Consider the following 15,337-nt stretch of genomic DNA (forward strand, 5'->3'; position numbering starts at 1 on the left):
AAAATCCAAAAACTGTGGCCCCTCCTTCCATCGGGTTCACAGGCTGTTCATTTCAATCAAAAGGGATTGTATTCTGCTCATAACTCAGACCCTATAAAAAAAACTTAGCCAAAGACTAGAAAGTGATAAATAAGGAATTTGAGTGAGAACCAACATTTATTTTTATTTTAAGTTTCAAACATCATACACTGGACAAAATATCACAATGAAAACAACCTCTCATTAAGAAAAAAAAGATACATTAATGAAAGAAAATCTTAAAGAAATTAACAAAATGAGAAGCTCTATTAGACCTCAAAAGGGGGAGAACTTGAAATGGAAAAATGAGAATATATACTAAATAGATTTAAACAATTTTATTGGTGAGTAAACAAAAAGAATACATTACACTCAAACTATCCAATGAGTAAACAATGCTATCACCAACATTAATGATGTCGAATGAATTGACATATATGTACATATGTAACATAAAGAGGGATTAGTTCTGTATGTAAGACCTTCTTTAATCATAAAGATATTATGTAAATTCTATAGCGAAAGGAGTTATATTGAAATTGTTAAAATACAAGAAGAAATGATGCTGTAACAAAGAAGACTAAGACAAGAGCTATTGGGGGGAGGGAGGGGTTAAAGGGGGGAAGAAAAATGAAAAATTCACACAGACTTATGGTTGTAATGATTTATTGCTTGTTCAATAAAAAATTGTTTTAAACTAAGATGTCGAATGCATAAGAAGCCTCACCATGTTTTATTTTATACCCCCAACTTGATTTACTTTAATTTATAATCTCTTTATTAAATGAGAAAAACATTTTCCCATAAAACTGACCTAACCCCTCTATGTATTCCCAAGAATCATGAGAGATATCATTGGAGATACTGTGATATTGTGTTTGTACAGGAGACGCACCTTCGACGATCTCATGAGGGGCTCCTGGATCATCCTTTCCTCACGTTTACCATGCTTCCACAGCCATGGGGTATAAGAGATGTGGGGTTGCCATCTTGTTACACTCTTCTTTGCAGGTGCAGATCCTTCAAACTAAGCATGATCCAGAGGGACGTTTCCAGTTTATTCACCTTCTTCTAGACCAGGCTAAGTGACCATAGCAGTTGCTTACGCCCCAAATGAACACCAATAAGTATTTTACTCCATGCTACAAAAGCTCTGTCTCCCTTCTTGAGGGGTAAGCTAATCTCTTGGTTTGGACATATTGCTACTGTTAAAATGAATGCTCTCCCTGCCCTTTTATATCTTTTTCAGGTCCTTCCAATTCGATTGCCTTGGAGCTTCCTTGCTAACATACAGGATCAGTTTCTCTGCTTCATTTGGGCTAATAAGCAACTGCAATTGCCCTGCTCTTTTCTTTATAGAGATAGGAGGGGGGGGTTTGGGGGTCCCGAATATTTTTTTGTATTATCGTGCTGCTCAGGCCAGGGCAGCCTTGGAGTGGTATCAGGTGCTTCTTCACAAACTATGGATACACATGGAACAGGCTTCTGTGGGACTGCAGTCATTGGGTGCTCTGATGTGGCTTCCCCAAACACAGGCATTTGGGGGAGGAACTCTGCCCTTTGATTCTTATCACTATGTATAATTGGGATGGGTTGTTTTTTGCTTCTTCGGACCAGGTTTTCTCTGATCTTACTCCTATAGCTTTTAATCCACTGTTCCTTCCCGGTTTGACTGCTAGCCCTTTTCACCACTGGGCTGTACTTGGCCTTAAGACCTGGGGGCAGCTCTTTGATGAAGACTCTCTGGTTCCCTTTTCCACCTTACAGGACGAGTACTCCTTGCCGCCCTAAGATAGATTTGCCTACACACAATTGACACATTTTCTTACTATTTGTTCTAAATAGTAAGAACTTCTATGTGTTATAAAATACTAGGAGAGGACTCCTTCCTGGAAGATCTCTGTGAGGACTCAAAAGTACCCATGGGCTGATTACTTGCTTATACAAGCACCTTCGGGCTTGCTCTCCACCCTACATATTACACCGTATAAACTGGCAGAAGGAGCTAGGCCTGGGGTTGACTGAAGATGAGTGGAGCTCCATAGAAGGTCTCTGCTTCCGTTCCTTTTCAGGAAAATGCTATTAAAGTTATGTACAAATGGTACCTTACTCCTGTGCGTCTTCAATACATTTAGCCAGGTGTTTCTGTGCAGTGCTGGAGGGGATGCAGGGAGCCCAGTATCATGGGTCATATATGGTGGGCCTTTTGGAGTATGGTTCCACACAGGTTGCAGTGCTGTCTGGGCAGCTAGATACCTTGGTCCTCAGTCTTTTTCTTGTTTCCCAAGAAGGGGCCTGGTCTCAAGCCACCTCAAGCTCTACTAGTGTGCCACGCTATGTGTGCTGTTCGAGTCACCTTGACTGCACAATGGAAACAATAAGCAGTGCCACGCTTGATTAAGTGGCTTAATAAACTTTGGTATATCTGTGACATGGAGAAACTATTGGCTATTAGACACCATCGCTTGCACAAATGGGAACTTTTTTGGGAGCCTTTCATACGACTCTGCAGCTTGAATGCTGCCTATCTTTTTGTTTCTGGTGTCTGGGTTGCCCTTCCGGGTCTGTCACTGGTGTCCCCAATAAGTGAGCCAAGAATCTCCTAACTCGTTCCCAAAAATCCTTTACCCCCGGACATGTCCAAAATGCATGAAAGAATGAATGTGGGGAGTGACTACATTTAACGCAACTTGCTCCTTGTGAAGTGCCTATGTGGGACAACTGTTGCCCCAACATATAGGCGCGCATGATTACCCTGTAGCCGCACTCTCGTAGTCTTTCATCTGAAATGAGGGCTAAGATACCCTGCAGCGTGGCTCCAACTTCCCATCCCACTAGGGGATTCCCTGACTCTTGTTCCCATCTATCTTTAATAGCTTCATAACTTCTTGGGCTCCGATGAACCAGTGCTTTGTGGTGCTGACACCGTCAACCCTGTAACTTCCATTTCCTGGAAAAAGTTCCTCACTCTCTGTCCCAGGCGCGTTCGCAACATGGATTGATCCAATGCGGACATGTAGTGTTTAATTTGGACGTATGTGAACCGGTTCCCCCAAGAAACTCCTATCCGAGCTTGCAACTCTTCGTAGCCGAGCAACTCCCCTTCCCTCCCCAGTAGATGTTCTAACCTCATAATTCAAACTCTCTCTCCCATGTTATAAATACTGGGTTATCTCGGCCTGGTTTAGAAGCCGGGTTCCCCCTGATAGCCAGTTGGTCAGACACCGTATGACTCCCCCATGTCTCTTCACCAGCTCCTTCCACGCTTCCCACAACGGATTAAGTATCACACAGTGTCTAAGATGCCGCGGGAGTTGTTTCCGGGTTTGGTGCAACAATGAGATAAAGTCATATGGAGCAAAATACTCCCGTTCCATGTCGATCGGGGTATACACACTGGTTTGGCAAAACCAATCCCCTAAATGGCGTAATAAGCAGTCTTGATTATACAGATATAAATCGGGGATCCCCAAACCCCCTGCTTCCAGCTCCCCAGCAGGTAGGAGAACCTTAACTTTGGCTTCTTCTTCGCCCAGCAGATCCTGCTAAAGGCCGCATATAATCTCTTCAGATCTTTCTGTAATAGATGAAGTGGCAAAGTCACTGTGCTGTGCTTTCCTGTAATGATTGGAGTTCCATTGTTTGTCCAAACTGTACATATGTTGTATTGTTCTTTTTCTATTTTACAAACTGTAAACCGTTCTGTCTTGCAGTCGCAATAAGATACGGTATATAAATTGACGTAAATAAACAAACACGTAAAGCCACCGGGAGAATATAATCATCTGCACTAGATCTACCCTACCTCGCAGCGATAGTGGAAGGTCTCCCCAATTCTCCAGTTGGGTCTTTGTTTCTCTCATCAGGGCTGTAATATTAAGGTTATATAATAACTCCAAATCTAGAGCCAGCCGAATACCTAGATATTTAAATGAACCATCAGCCCAGCGGAAAGTCCCTACCCCATAACTGTTTCACCTCCTCTGAGGAAGCCAGTGCCTCCGACTTATCCAAATTTAAGCGCAAGCCCGCATAATCACCATATTCCCTCAGGATGTCCATTAAAGCTATAAAAGAGTCCCGTGGATCTGTCAACAGCACAAGAAGGTCATCTGCAAAGGCCGCGATTTTGAAGTCCAGGCTACCTACTCTCACTCCCTTCACTGAGACATTGTCCATCACATCCTAGACAAGGGGATCCAGGGTTAATACAAATAACAAAGGCGACAGCAGGCATCCTTGTCTCATTCCCCGAAGTATAAGAAAGGTCTTTGATTCCACACCATTTACCAAAACTGTAGCCTGGGGGGAATGATAGAGAGCCTGAACTGCAGACATAAAGCGCCCCTCAAAACCATATGCCTTCAAGGTGGTAAACAAAAAATCCCAACGTATCTTATCAAATGCCTTTTCGGCGTCAAAACTGATAAGCATTGATGGCGCATTACTCCTTCTTTGGGTCTCCAATGCAGCCAGTATTTTCCTTAGATTCTTTGCTACAGTTCTCCTCTCCACAAACCCTACTTGCACTTCGTGTAGCAGGCCCAACCATAATTTTGGCCAGCATTTTCACCTCCACATTCAATAATGAAATGGGACGGTACGACTCTGGCAAGGTCAGATTTTGGCAGAACAACTATTTGCACCAAGGAAAGAGCGGGCGGTAATTTCTCAACATCTACCAATCTATTTAGATATCTAGTCAAAGGCGGTATGATGTCCTCTCCCATGGTTTTATAGAATTCCATTCGAAGCCCATCCGGTCCTGGGGTTTTAAACAGGGAACCTCTTGCTATCACCAAAGTCACCTCTTATTCCTGTATCGGCCTATTTAATTTTTCCAAGTCCGTCTGCCTCAGAGATGGTAGATCGAGGTTATCCAAATATAGATGCCCCGGTAGACCCTGCTCCTGAGGCTTTTCATATAGCTGACTATAGAATTTGTAAAAAGCCCCACAAATATCCTCATCCGTTCGCACTGCAGCCCCCTGGCTATCCTTCAGTTGGAGAACCCTTCCCCCTCCTCCCCTGGGTTTCGCCAGTTGAGCTAATAAGCAGCCCATTTTATTACCATATTGATATAACTTATATTTATAATAGGCTTGGGATTTGGAGGCTGGCTGGTGCAGAAGCTCGTTTAACGCCACTTGCAATTCCATTAAGTGTGTTCTATGAGCTTTGCTATGTGTCTGACCAAACTGTTTTCGGGCCTTGCATATTTGTGAGCTTAGTCTCAATATCTCTCTATTGTGTGCAGCTTTCACGAAATGCAAATAGCTAATGATTTCACCACGTAGTACCGCCTTTGCAGCATCCCAGTACAAGATCGGATCATCTACATGCTCCCTATTCAGAGTTGCAGTCGCGCCAGTACTCCACAATTTTCCCTTTAAAGATTGCATCCCTATATAGCTCAATTGGAAACCTCCATAAGTTACTTCCTCTAGGTTTAGGGCCCGCTGACCAGTCCAGGAACACCCAGGCATGGTCTGAAATTGTATACGCCCCAATGTCTACTTTAAGGACATTTCCAAACAGTCCCTTAGAAACGAGTATATAATCGATCCTTGCCTGTGTGGAATGGGCCCTTGATAGATGTGTGTAGTCCATCTCCGTGGGGTATAGCACCTGCCATACGTCCACTAGGTCTAACAACCACCCCAAACGTCACAATTCCCTGCTGGATGCCCCCAAATCTTGTCCCCTGTAAACTATCTAGCTGTGGGTCCCATACCGTGTTAAAATCTCCCCCCACCACCAAATGGGCCCCTGAATAATTGAGTAGATGATTTGTCATGATAGTGAAAAAATTTCTGTCATATTGATTAGGTGCATATATATTGCAAAGTAAGATTTTTTGGCCCTGCATTTCCAGCTCTACTAAGACAAACCTACCCCCTGGATCAATGAATATTGGCTGAATAGCAGCTGCCACCCCCCTACAAACTAACACCGCCACTCCTCCTTTCTTACCCAGGGCTGCTGCGGCCACGCAATCTCCTATCCACCACGTTTTTAATTTAGCATGCTCTACCTGTGTGAGATGTGTTTCTTGCAATAATGCCACATCAACTTTATACCTCTGCAACTGCTGTAAAAGTTTAGATCTTTTTATCGGAGAATTGTGGTAGCCGTGTTAGTCCACTCTTAAAGGTTATCAATAGAAATCAAACAAAATAAAACATGGAAAAAAAATAAGATGATACCTTTTTTATTGGATATAACTTAATACATTTCTTGATTAGCTTTCGAAGGTTGCCCTTCTTCCTCAGATCGGAAATAAGCAAATGAGGTAGCAGATAGTATATATGAGAGAAACATCAAAGCATTACTTTGACAGTCTGACAGAGTGGGAGGGTGGGGGTATGCATGGGGACATCAAAGCATTTCATTGATATTCTAACAGAATGGGTGTTGGTAGGTGAGAGGAGGGTAATAAACAGAGAAATAAACAGAGAAATACAGCTTTATGTTTTATAATGAGTTAGAAAACCCAGATCCTTATTAAGTCCTGTTTGTTGGGTGTCAAAATATTCAATCATTCTTATTTCAGAGGTCGTACGTTCCTGTACTGTTTTAAAATTACCTTTCAGTATTCTTACTGTGAAATCACTGGTGCAGTGTTGTGGTCTAGTGAAGTGTTGGCCCACAGGGGTGGGGGCCTGACTGGCACCAGCTATTTTCATGTGATGTCTGTGTAGATTGAATCTTGTCTTAAGCATCTGGCCTGTTTCTCCAATATAGCATCCTTTGTTACATTTCTTACACTGAATGATATATACCACATTGGAAGATGAGCATGTAAAATAGTCCTTTATGTTGAATATTTTTCCTTTGTGAATGACCTTCCGACAGCCACCAAATTTAAAACACAAGCTGATCAGAAGTAAAATTTCAACACAGACGGAAAAAGAAAAGGGCACGTTCCCGTGTAACACAGCCAGCTGCAAACTATGCCAAAACATTTCACAACACCCCACAGTCCCTTTTGCAGCTATCATCACCCTACATTGTGAACCACACTTATTTTGCAAATGATGGTATACCAAATTATTAAATAAGTTGACCTTTAAAACATTAACAATGACAGTACACCTTACAGAGAAGGGATTGGGACATGCCAATGGCTCAGTAGCAGTGCTACATATTACCATATGTGGACTCCCTTGTTTGACGTCCCAATAAAGTGTTTGGTACCTTGGGTTAGCAATGGCTAGTGATGCTACAAAAGGCAACATTAAAAACCCCAGAGGGCTGTGGGACAGGGGTCCAACAATGGTACATAAGTACATGCCATACTGGGAAAAGACCAAGGGTCCATCGAGCCCAGCATCCTGTCCACGACAGCGGCCAATCCAGGCCAAAAGCACCTGGCAAGCTTCCCAAACGTACAAACATTCTATACATGCTATTCCTGGAATTGTGGATTTTTCCCAAGTCCATTTAGTAGCGGTTTATGGACTTGTCCTTTAGGAAACGTCCAACCCCTTTTTAAACTCTGCTAAGCTAACCGCCTTCACCACTTTCTCCGGCAACATATTCCAGAGTTTAATTATACGTTTGGTGAAGAAACATTTTCTCCTATTTGTTTTAAATTTACTACACTGTAGTTTCATCGCATGCCCCCTAGTCCTAGTATTTTTGGAAAGCGTGAACAGACGCTTCACATCCACCTGTTCCACTCCACTCATTATTTTATATACCTCTATCATGTCTCCCCTCAGCCGTCTCTTCTCCAAGCTGAATAGCCCTAGCCTCCTTAATCTTTCTTCATAGGGAAGTCGTCCCATCCCCGCTATCATTTTAGTTGCCCTTCGCTGCACCTTTTCCAATTCTACTATATCTTTCTTGAGATGCGGCGACCAGAATTGAACACAATACTCAAGGTGCGGTCGCACCATGGAGCGATACAACGGCATTATAACATCCTCACACCTGTTTTCCATACCTTTCCTAATAATACCCAACATTCTAGTCGCTTTCCTAGCCAAAACAGCACACTGAGCAGAAGGTTTCAGTGTATTATCGATGACGACACCCAGATCCCTTTCTTGGTCCGTAACTCCTAACGTGGAACCTTGCATGACATAGCTATAATTCGGGTTCTTATTTCCCACATGCATCACCTTGCACTTGCTCACATTAAACGTCATCTGCCATTTAGCCGCCCAGTCTCCCAGTCTCGTAAGGTCCTCTTGTAATTTTTCACAATCCTGTCGCGATTTAACAACTTTGAATAACTTTGTGTCATCAGCAAATTTAATTACCTCGCTAGTTACTCCCATCTCTAAATCATTTATAAATATATTAAAAAGCAGCGGTCCCAGCACAGACCCCTGAGGAACCCCACTAACTACCCTTCTCCATTGTGAATACTGCCCATTTAACCCCACTCTGTTTCCTATCCTTCAACCAGTTTTTAATCCACAATAGGACATTTCCTCCTATCCCATGACCCTCCAATTTCCTCTGTAGCCTTTCATGAGGTACCTTGTCAAACGCCTTTTGAAAATCCAGATACACAATATCAACCGGTTCCCCTTTGTCCACATGTTTGTTTACTCCTTCAAAGAATTGAAGTAAATTGGTCAGGCAAGATTTCCCCACACAAAAGCCGTGCTGACTTGGTATCAGTAATCCATGTCCTCGGATGTGCTCTGTAATTTTGTTTTTAATAATAGCCTCTACCATTTTCCCAGGCACCGACGTCAGACTCACCGGTCTATAATTTCCCGGATCTCCCCTGGAGCCTTTTTAAAAAATGGGCGTTACATTGGCCACCCTCCAATCTTCCGGTACCACGCTCGATTTTAAGGATAAGTTGCATATCACTAGCAGTAGCTCCGCAAGCTCGTTTTTCAGTTCTATCAGTACTCTAGGATGAATACCATCCGGTCCAGGAGATTTGCTACTCTTCAGTTTGCCGAACTGCCCCATTACGTCCTCCAGGTTTACCGTGAAGTCAGTAAGTTTCTCCGACTCGTCCGCTTGAAATACCATTTCCGACACCGGTATCCCACCCAAATCTTCCTCGGTGAAGACCGAAGCAAAGAATTCATTCAATCTCTCCGCTACGTCTTTGTCTTCCTTGATCGCCCCTTTTACCCCTCGGTCATCCAGCGGCCCAACCGATTCTTTTGCTGGCTTCCTGCTTTTAATATACCGAAAACATTTTTTACTATGTTTTTTTGCCTCTAATGCTATCTTTTTTTCATAATCCCTCTTGGCCTTCTTTATCTGGACCTTGCATTTGCTTTGACACTCCTTATGCTGCTTCTTGTTATTTTCAGACGGTTCCTTCTTCCATTTTCTGAAGGCGTTTCTTTTAGCCCTAATAGCTTCCTTCACCTCACTTTTCAACCAGGCCGGCTGTCTTTGGTGGCTGGACTTCAGAACTGATGAAACAGGGGTTCTGGATGGAGCCATTATGCATGCCTCCTAGCTTCAGGACTATTCTATGAGCAGACTAGGACCAGTAGAAAACAGTATTTAAACAAGGGAAATCATCAGGTAGGTACAAATGCCTCATGGTAAAAGAATCCCAGAAAACAACTCCCACATGGTTTATACTTTTCCATCAATTTTTGGAAACACCGGAACACAGTTGGGGGTCCAAGATATTAGCAACAGACTTCTCTACTTTATCACAGAGTTTAACACTGGTATATGAAGGTATGGTAAAAAAAATTCACAAATTTACATTTAAAAAAAGGAAAACTACTTCTAAGAAGCTGGATTACACAATGTCATGTTGTGAAAATATTTGCCACCTTTGACTTTATAAGAACTCCTAACACTGTCTCTCACTAAGACAAATACACTATAGTAATGGCATGCTGAGTTGCATTGAAAGCCCAAATATCATATATATTATAAAATCATGTTCAAACATAGATTTGTTGGAAGACTGTACATGGCAACGTGATCTCTGCTATTCTCACTAAACAACTTGGGGCAAATTGTCAGCTGAATGATATCCTGATAAAGTTATTTGGATATTTAAAAAGGCATTTACTACTACTACTAGACATTTCTAAAGCGCTTAAGGCATTTAGTAAGTCAGGGCTACTGAACATAGCTGGTTAAAGATAGATACTTATCACAGGTTTAAGATACATAGATATTATATCTGCAGCCAGTCAACATAGCTGGATAATTACTGGATAGCGGCTAAATATCAGCAGTATCCAATTAAAACTTAAACCTGTCCCTGAAATGCCTGTAACTCCTTTCCACATTACAAAAAAGGAACTTTTTGCTGGTTATCGACAAGTTGTATTTAGTACTCAGGAAATCTGAATATACATTACTATAATCAAGTTAACTCCTGAAGTTAACCAAACACTTTCAAACATCAACCCCAGTCAACCCCTTGTTTTCTATTATATGATTTAAAATATTTAGAAAGAGGTTATAAAAAACAAAAGCAAACTTTACCCTGTGTGGTGAGGAGAACTCTCTCTGCATTATTTGGCAAGCCAAGCCAGGATGGTGTTTGAGTATCTGGAAGCAACTCAACCCACTGAACAAATTCATCACGTCTGCCAATAAGAAACAAGTAAAACCTCAATAAGATTGATCATAAGGTAACTTCATAAATAATTTCAACATAATAATTTTCAAATTGAAAACATGATTATTCATGTAGGGCTTCTTTTATAAAGCCACGCTAGCGATTCCTGTGCAGCAAATGAGAGGAAGCCCACTGAATTCCTATGGGAATCGCTAGCGTGGCTTTGTAAAAGCAGCCCATAGTGCTGAGAAAGTCTGCAAACCCTCTACACTCAAAACATGATTAGATCCCAATCTTAACCCTGATGACAGAACTCAAGGAATAACTTGGACAAAATGGGATACAGTAGTTTATTCAACAAAAGAATTCAATACGTATCTTTGTGTGAAAAACAATGCAAAATCTTCAGGTGGCACCTCCTTGAGCAGTGAAAACATGATGTTTCCTGTAACTTGATCTGTTACGCACATCACAATTGAGGGATTATTGTCTATTCTTCCATAAAGTCAGCTCAACACTTGAGGGCTTCCTTGCATGAACAACTGGCTTCTAGTCGTGCCACATCGGTTGGGACTTTTCGTTAATCCAATACAAAAAATTATCTTCACCCTTTCTGTAATAGATTTACTCGAATGCCCAGGGTACGTTTCTTGATACAGGATGCAATCTCAGCCCAGCTTCAGCTCATAGAAAGATGTCCTGACAGTTTCCTCTAGAATTTGATATAAAGAAGAATTCATGGATCTCTTGATAGCAAGCTGTCCAAGTCCTCATGCAACAAAAGCAGTTCTATTCACTTGACAGTTGCTATGAGGCTCCTACAAGCAAGGTTTGGTTTTTGCCAAACAGTACATTTATTATAACTGAAAAGTTTGATATTGACTCATCTGCAGAGAAAACATTATTCCAGAAACATGATGGGTCAGGCAGATGTTTTCTTGTGGAACCGAGGGCAGCAATGGTTGACACATGAACCCCTCATATCAGATACAGTAAGAGATCTTTGAATGTTAGTCTGGGGTTCCATGTGACTTTTGGAATAATTTTTCAGTTTGCTGTTGGGATGATCTTGGCAAGAAGTTGTTCTTGGGCAAAGTCACTGTAGTCTTAGTGGATGCATGGACCTCAAGTGTCTAGAAACAAACAGTGTTATAACCCTGCCTAGAAAGATGATCATCAACTACTTTCATGTGTTCTCCAATTTCATTTGATTGTGGCATGAGTGTCCATGAACTTTATGTTAAAAAACAAACTCAAATCCTTTTGGTCCTTTATACAGGACGGGATGCCCAAACTCAGTTCAGATTTATTATGCAGGGTTGTTTTCTTATTACACAGTTAAATAAGCACTTGATTCTACAGTAATTAGCCAACTGTGCTAAGGAAGCTATGGGTTTGAGATTCAAGGCGAAATACAGTAAAGAAAACTGATATAAGCATCAGGAATTACAAAATTCATAAAATTGCAATTCAAATCATGATATCTAACTGACCAAGCTAAGCTCATACTTTACTAAACTCTACAAACGTATAAGTTTTCAGAACTTTACAAAAAGAATAATGTCAAACGTAATTTCAAAGGAAGATTATTCCATAAGCGAACTGCCAAAACCGAAAAGGAACGGGGAAAAAAGGCCTTAAATCTCACAGATTTAACTGTAGGAAAACCAGAAGAAACTGATTACAGCTCTTGGAGGTCAAATTGGAATTCATTGTCTTCAAACCCTCAGGGCAATTGCCTTCCAAAGATTTTAAATACTAGGCATAGAACTTTAAAATGGATATAGGCTTGCACCGCCAACCAATGCAGCTCCTTCAACAAAGGAGTCACATGGTCAACACGAGAGCTGGAAAAAACCCCAAACAAAAATCAGTCTTACAGCTGAGTGTTGAATCAGTTGAATTTTATGAGTCAACTTAGAAGTTCTACCTAAATATAGGGAGTTAGAGTAATCAAGTAAAGCGAGAATCAAAAGTTGCACAATAATTTGAAACAGTCCCTAAAAAAATAAGAACGCAATAGACGCAGCTGCTTCATCTTAAAATAAGCTCTCCTAACTAGACTACTAATCTGAAGCTCCATAGTCATAGAGGAGTCCAAGAGCATCCCCAAAACTTTTGATACCTTTTCAATATTAAGCTGAATTCCATCACTAGTTTGAATAGATTGTGGGATGTTTGACAGATTAAAAGTGAACCATAAGATTCTAGTCTTGTCAGCATTTAGTTTGAGATGAACAGAGGTTGACCAGTCTCTAAACAATTATCAATAACAGAAGAAAGAAGACCTGCATCATGACTAATAGGAACCAGCACAAAGACATCGCCAGCATATGACAACACAAGCTCACCTGGATTCCAAAACATTTGTCCAGGTAAGCTCATGTATAAATTGTAGAAGCGAGGGAAAATAGGGGACCCCTGTGGTACCCTACAAGGGGGCTTCCATGACGATGAGTAAGTACCATCGTTCAACACCAAATACTATTTTCCAAGAAAGAGGTAAACCAGCTGAAAACAGGACCCACTAATCCAACTCTAGAAAGTAAACAATAAAATCTCACCATTAACTATATCAAAGGTTGATGATATCAAACTATACTTTTTTTTCACACAATACTTATTGTTAAATTTTTTAAATGAAAAAAAAAAAAGGAGAAATTAGACCTTACCTGCTAATTTGCTTTCCTTTAATCCCTCCCAACCGGCCCAGGATTGGACTGATGGGTTGTGCTCGCCTACCAGCAGGTGGAGACTGAGAAAAAAACTCTGACTCTAGAGAGCCAATAAGAGCCCTGGTCATGTGACCCTAGCCTCAGTATTTGAATAACAAAGCAGAAAGGAAAAGAAGAACCTATATTCTGTGCCGTGAGGAATCCAAGCAGCCAGGAAGAACTAGATAAAAGTGCCTAAACTACGGCTGAGCCGTGACACTGGGCTCACCAACAACTCGTTTCAGAGCTGAGGTATGGCCAATTATGTACAGATTTATGTATTTGTTTAAACTGTTCAACTTGCATAACTTTAATTATGAAATTCTTTAACTGTTCAACTTCCATAACATAATGAATTATTTAACCCTGTAACTTGGAGAACAGTATGTAATTCCTTTAACTGTCTAACTTGCAGATCAGCTGTGTAGACGATAGTTGAATATCTGTACACAGCAATGTTTAGACTGAAAGATAGTCCACGGGAGGGGCCTGGGCCGGTCCGGAGGGATTAAAGGAAAGCAAATTAGCAGGTAAGGTCTAATTTCTACTTCCTTAGCATCCCTCCGGACCGGCCCAGGATTGGACTGATGGGACGTAACAAAGCAGTAGTCCTACGGGAGGGAGCCCAACAAACCCGCTGTGATCACTCGGGATGCAAAGACTGCCTCCTGACGACACTGAACATCTAGCCTGTAATGCTTAGAGAAAGAATGAAGAGAAGATCAAGTCGCCGCCTTACAGATCTCCTCTGAAGGCACCAAGAAGCACTCCGCCCACGAGGCTGCCTGCCCCCGGGTTGAATGAGCCTTAAGCGCCTCAGGAACTGTTTTGCCTGCCAAGAGATAAGCAGACGCTATCATCTCCTTGATCCACCAAGATAACGTGGGCTTAGACGTTGATAAGCCCTTGCGGTGACCAGCAAAAAGAAGAAACAGACGGTCCGAGCGACGGAAATCGTCAGTAACTGCAAGATATCGTTTAAGAACTCTCTTTACATCCACAGTATACAACTTCTGCTGCTCCTGCGTACCTGAGGCCGATCCTAGAACAGGAAGAAAAACTGAGTGGGACATAGGAAAACGAGACATAACTTTAGGCAAAAAAGAAGGAACTGGCCGAAGTACCACTCGCTCCTTAGAAAATTCCAGAAACAGAGATCTACAGGAGAAAGCTTGCAATTCCGAGACTCTCCTGGCGGACGCAATAGCCACCAAAAACACTGTCTTAAGCGTCAAATCCTTCAGAGAACATGCTTGTAATGGCTCAAAAAGAGGCTTCGTTAGAGCCGAAAGAACCAGATTAAGGTCCCAAGATGGAAAATTGGTCTGATCGGTGGACGAAGAAGACTAACCCCCTTCAAAAACCAGGCCACCTCGGGAATACTAGCCAAAGACTTACCACGAATCCTACCTCTGAAACAGGACAGAGCTGCCGTCTGCATTCTGAGTGAAGAAAGCGAAAGACCTTTATCAAAGTCTCGTCGTAGAAAATCTAACATCTGAGGCACGGACACCCGAAAAGGAACAATGCCAGCATCCTTACACCAAGCCTCAAAAATTCTCCAGGTGCGAATATAACTCAGAGAGGTGGAGCGACGACGAGAGCGAAGCATGGTGGAAATTACTGGAGCTGAGAAACCCTTCTTAGCTAAACGGGCCCGTTCAAGAGCCAAGCCGTAAGACAAAATCGAACCAGGTCTGGATGAGGAACTGGCCCTTGTACCAGCAAGGTCTTGTGCACTGGAAGATGAAGAGGAGACGCCACCATTAGACGTTGCAGATCCGCATACCAAGGACGCCGAGGCCAGTCTGGTGCCACCAGCACTACCGGCCCCCCGTGTTCCTCGATCCTCTGTAGGAGACGACCTATTAGTGGACATGGAGAAAACGCGTAAAGAAGACCGGAGGGCCACCGCTGCAAGAGAGCACCGACCCCTACCGCTCTTGCATCTCTTCGGCGACTGAAGAAGCGAGGAGCTTTGGAGTTGAGACTTGAGGTGAAAAGATCTAAAACTGGAGGACCCCAAAGGTCTACTATCAACTGAAACGCCCGATCGCCGAGAGCCCACTCCCCAGGATCGAGAGTGTGACGA

General features: G+C 42.3%; 1 protein-coding gene across 2 annotated transcripts in view; it reads right to left on the reverse strand.

Annotated features, from left to right (window-relative positions):
* The window catches only part of DYNC1H1 (dynein cytoplasmic 1 heavy chain 1), a 415,182-nt gene that overhangs the window by 20,235 nt on the left and 379,610 nt on the right, over nt 1-15,337 (reverse strand). For both annotated transcript variants that reach the window (XM_030213839.1, XM_030213838.1), the window contains exon 72: nt 10,456-10,559. In XM_030213839.1, coding sequence (XP_030069699.1) covers nt 10,456-10,559 — 104 coding nt within the window. The remainder of the gene's footprint in view (nt 1-10,455; nt 10,560-15,337) is intronic.

This window comes from Microcaecilia unicolor, chromosome 9, assembly GCF_901765095.1.
Source record: "Microcaecilia unicolor chromosome 9, aMicUni1.1, whole genome shotgun sequence".
Lineage (NCBI taxonomy): Eukaryota > Metazoa > Chordata > Amphibia > Gymnophiona > Siphonopidae > Microcaecilia > Microcaecilia unicolor.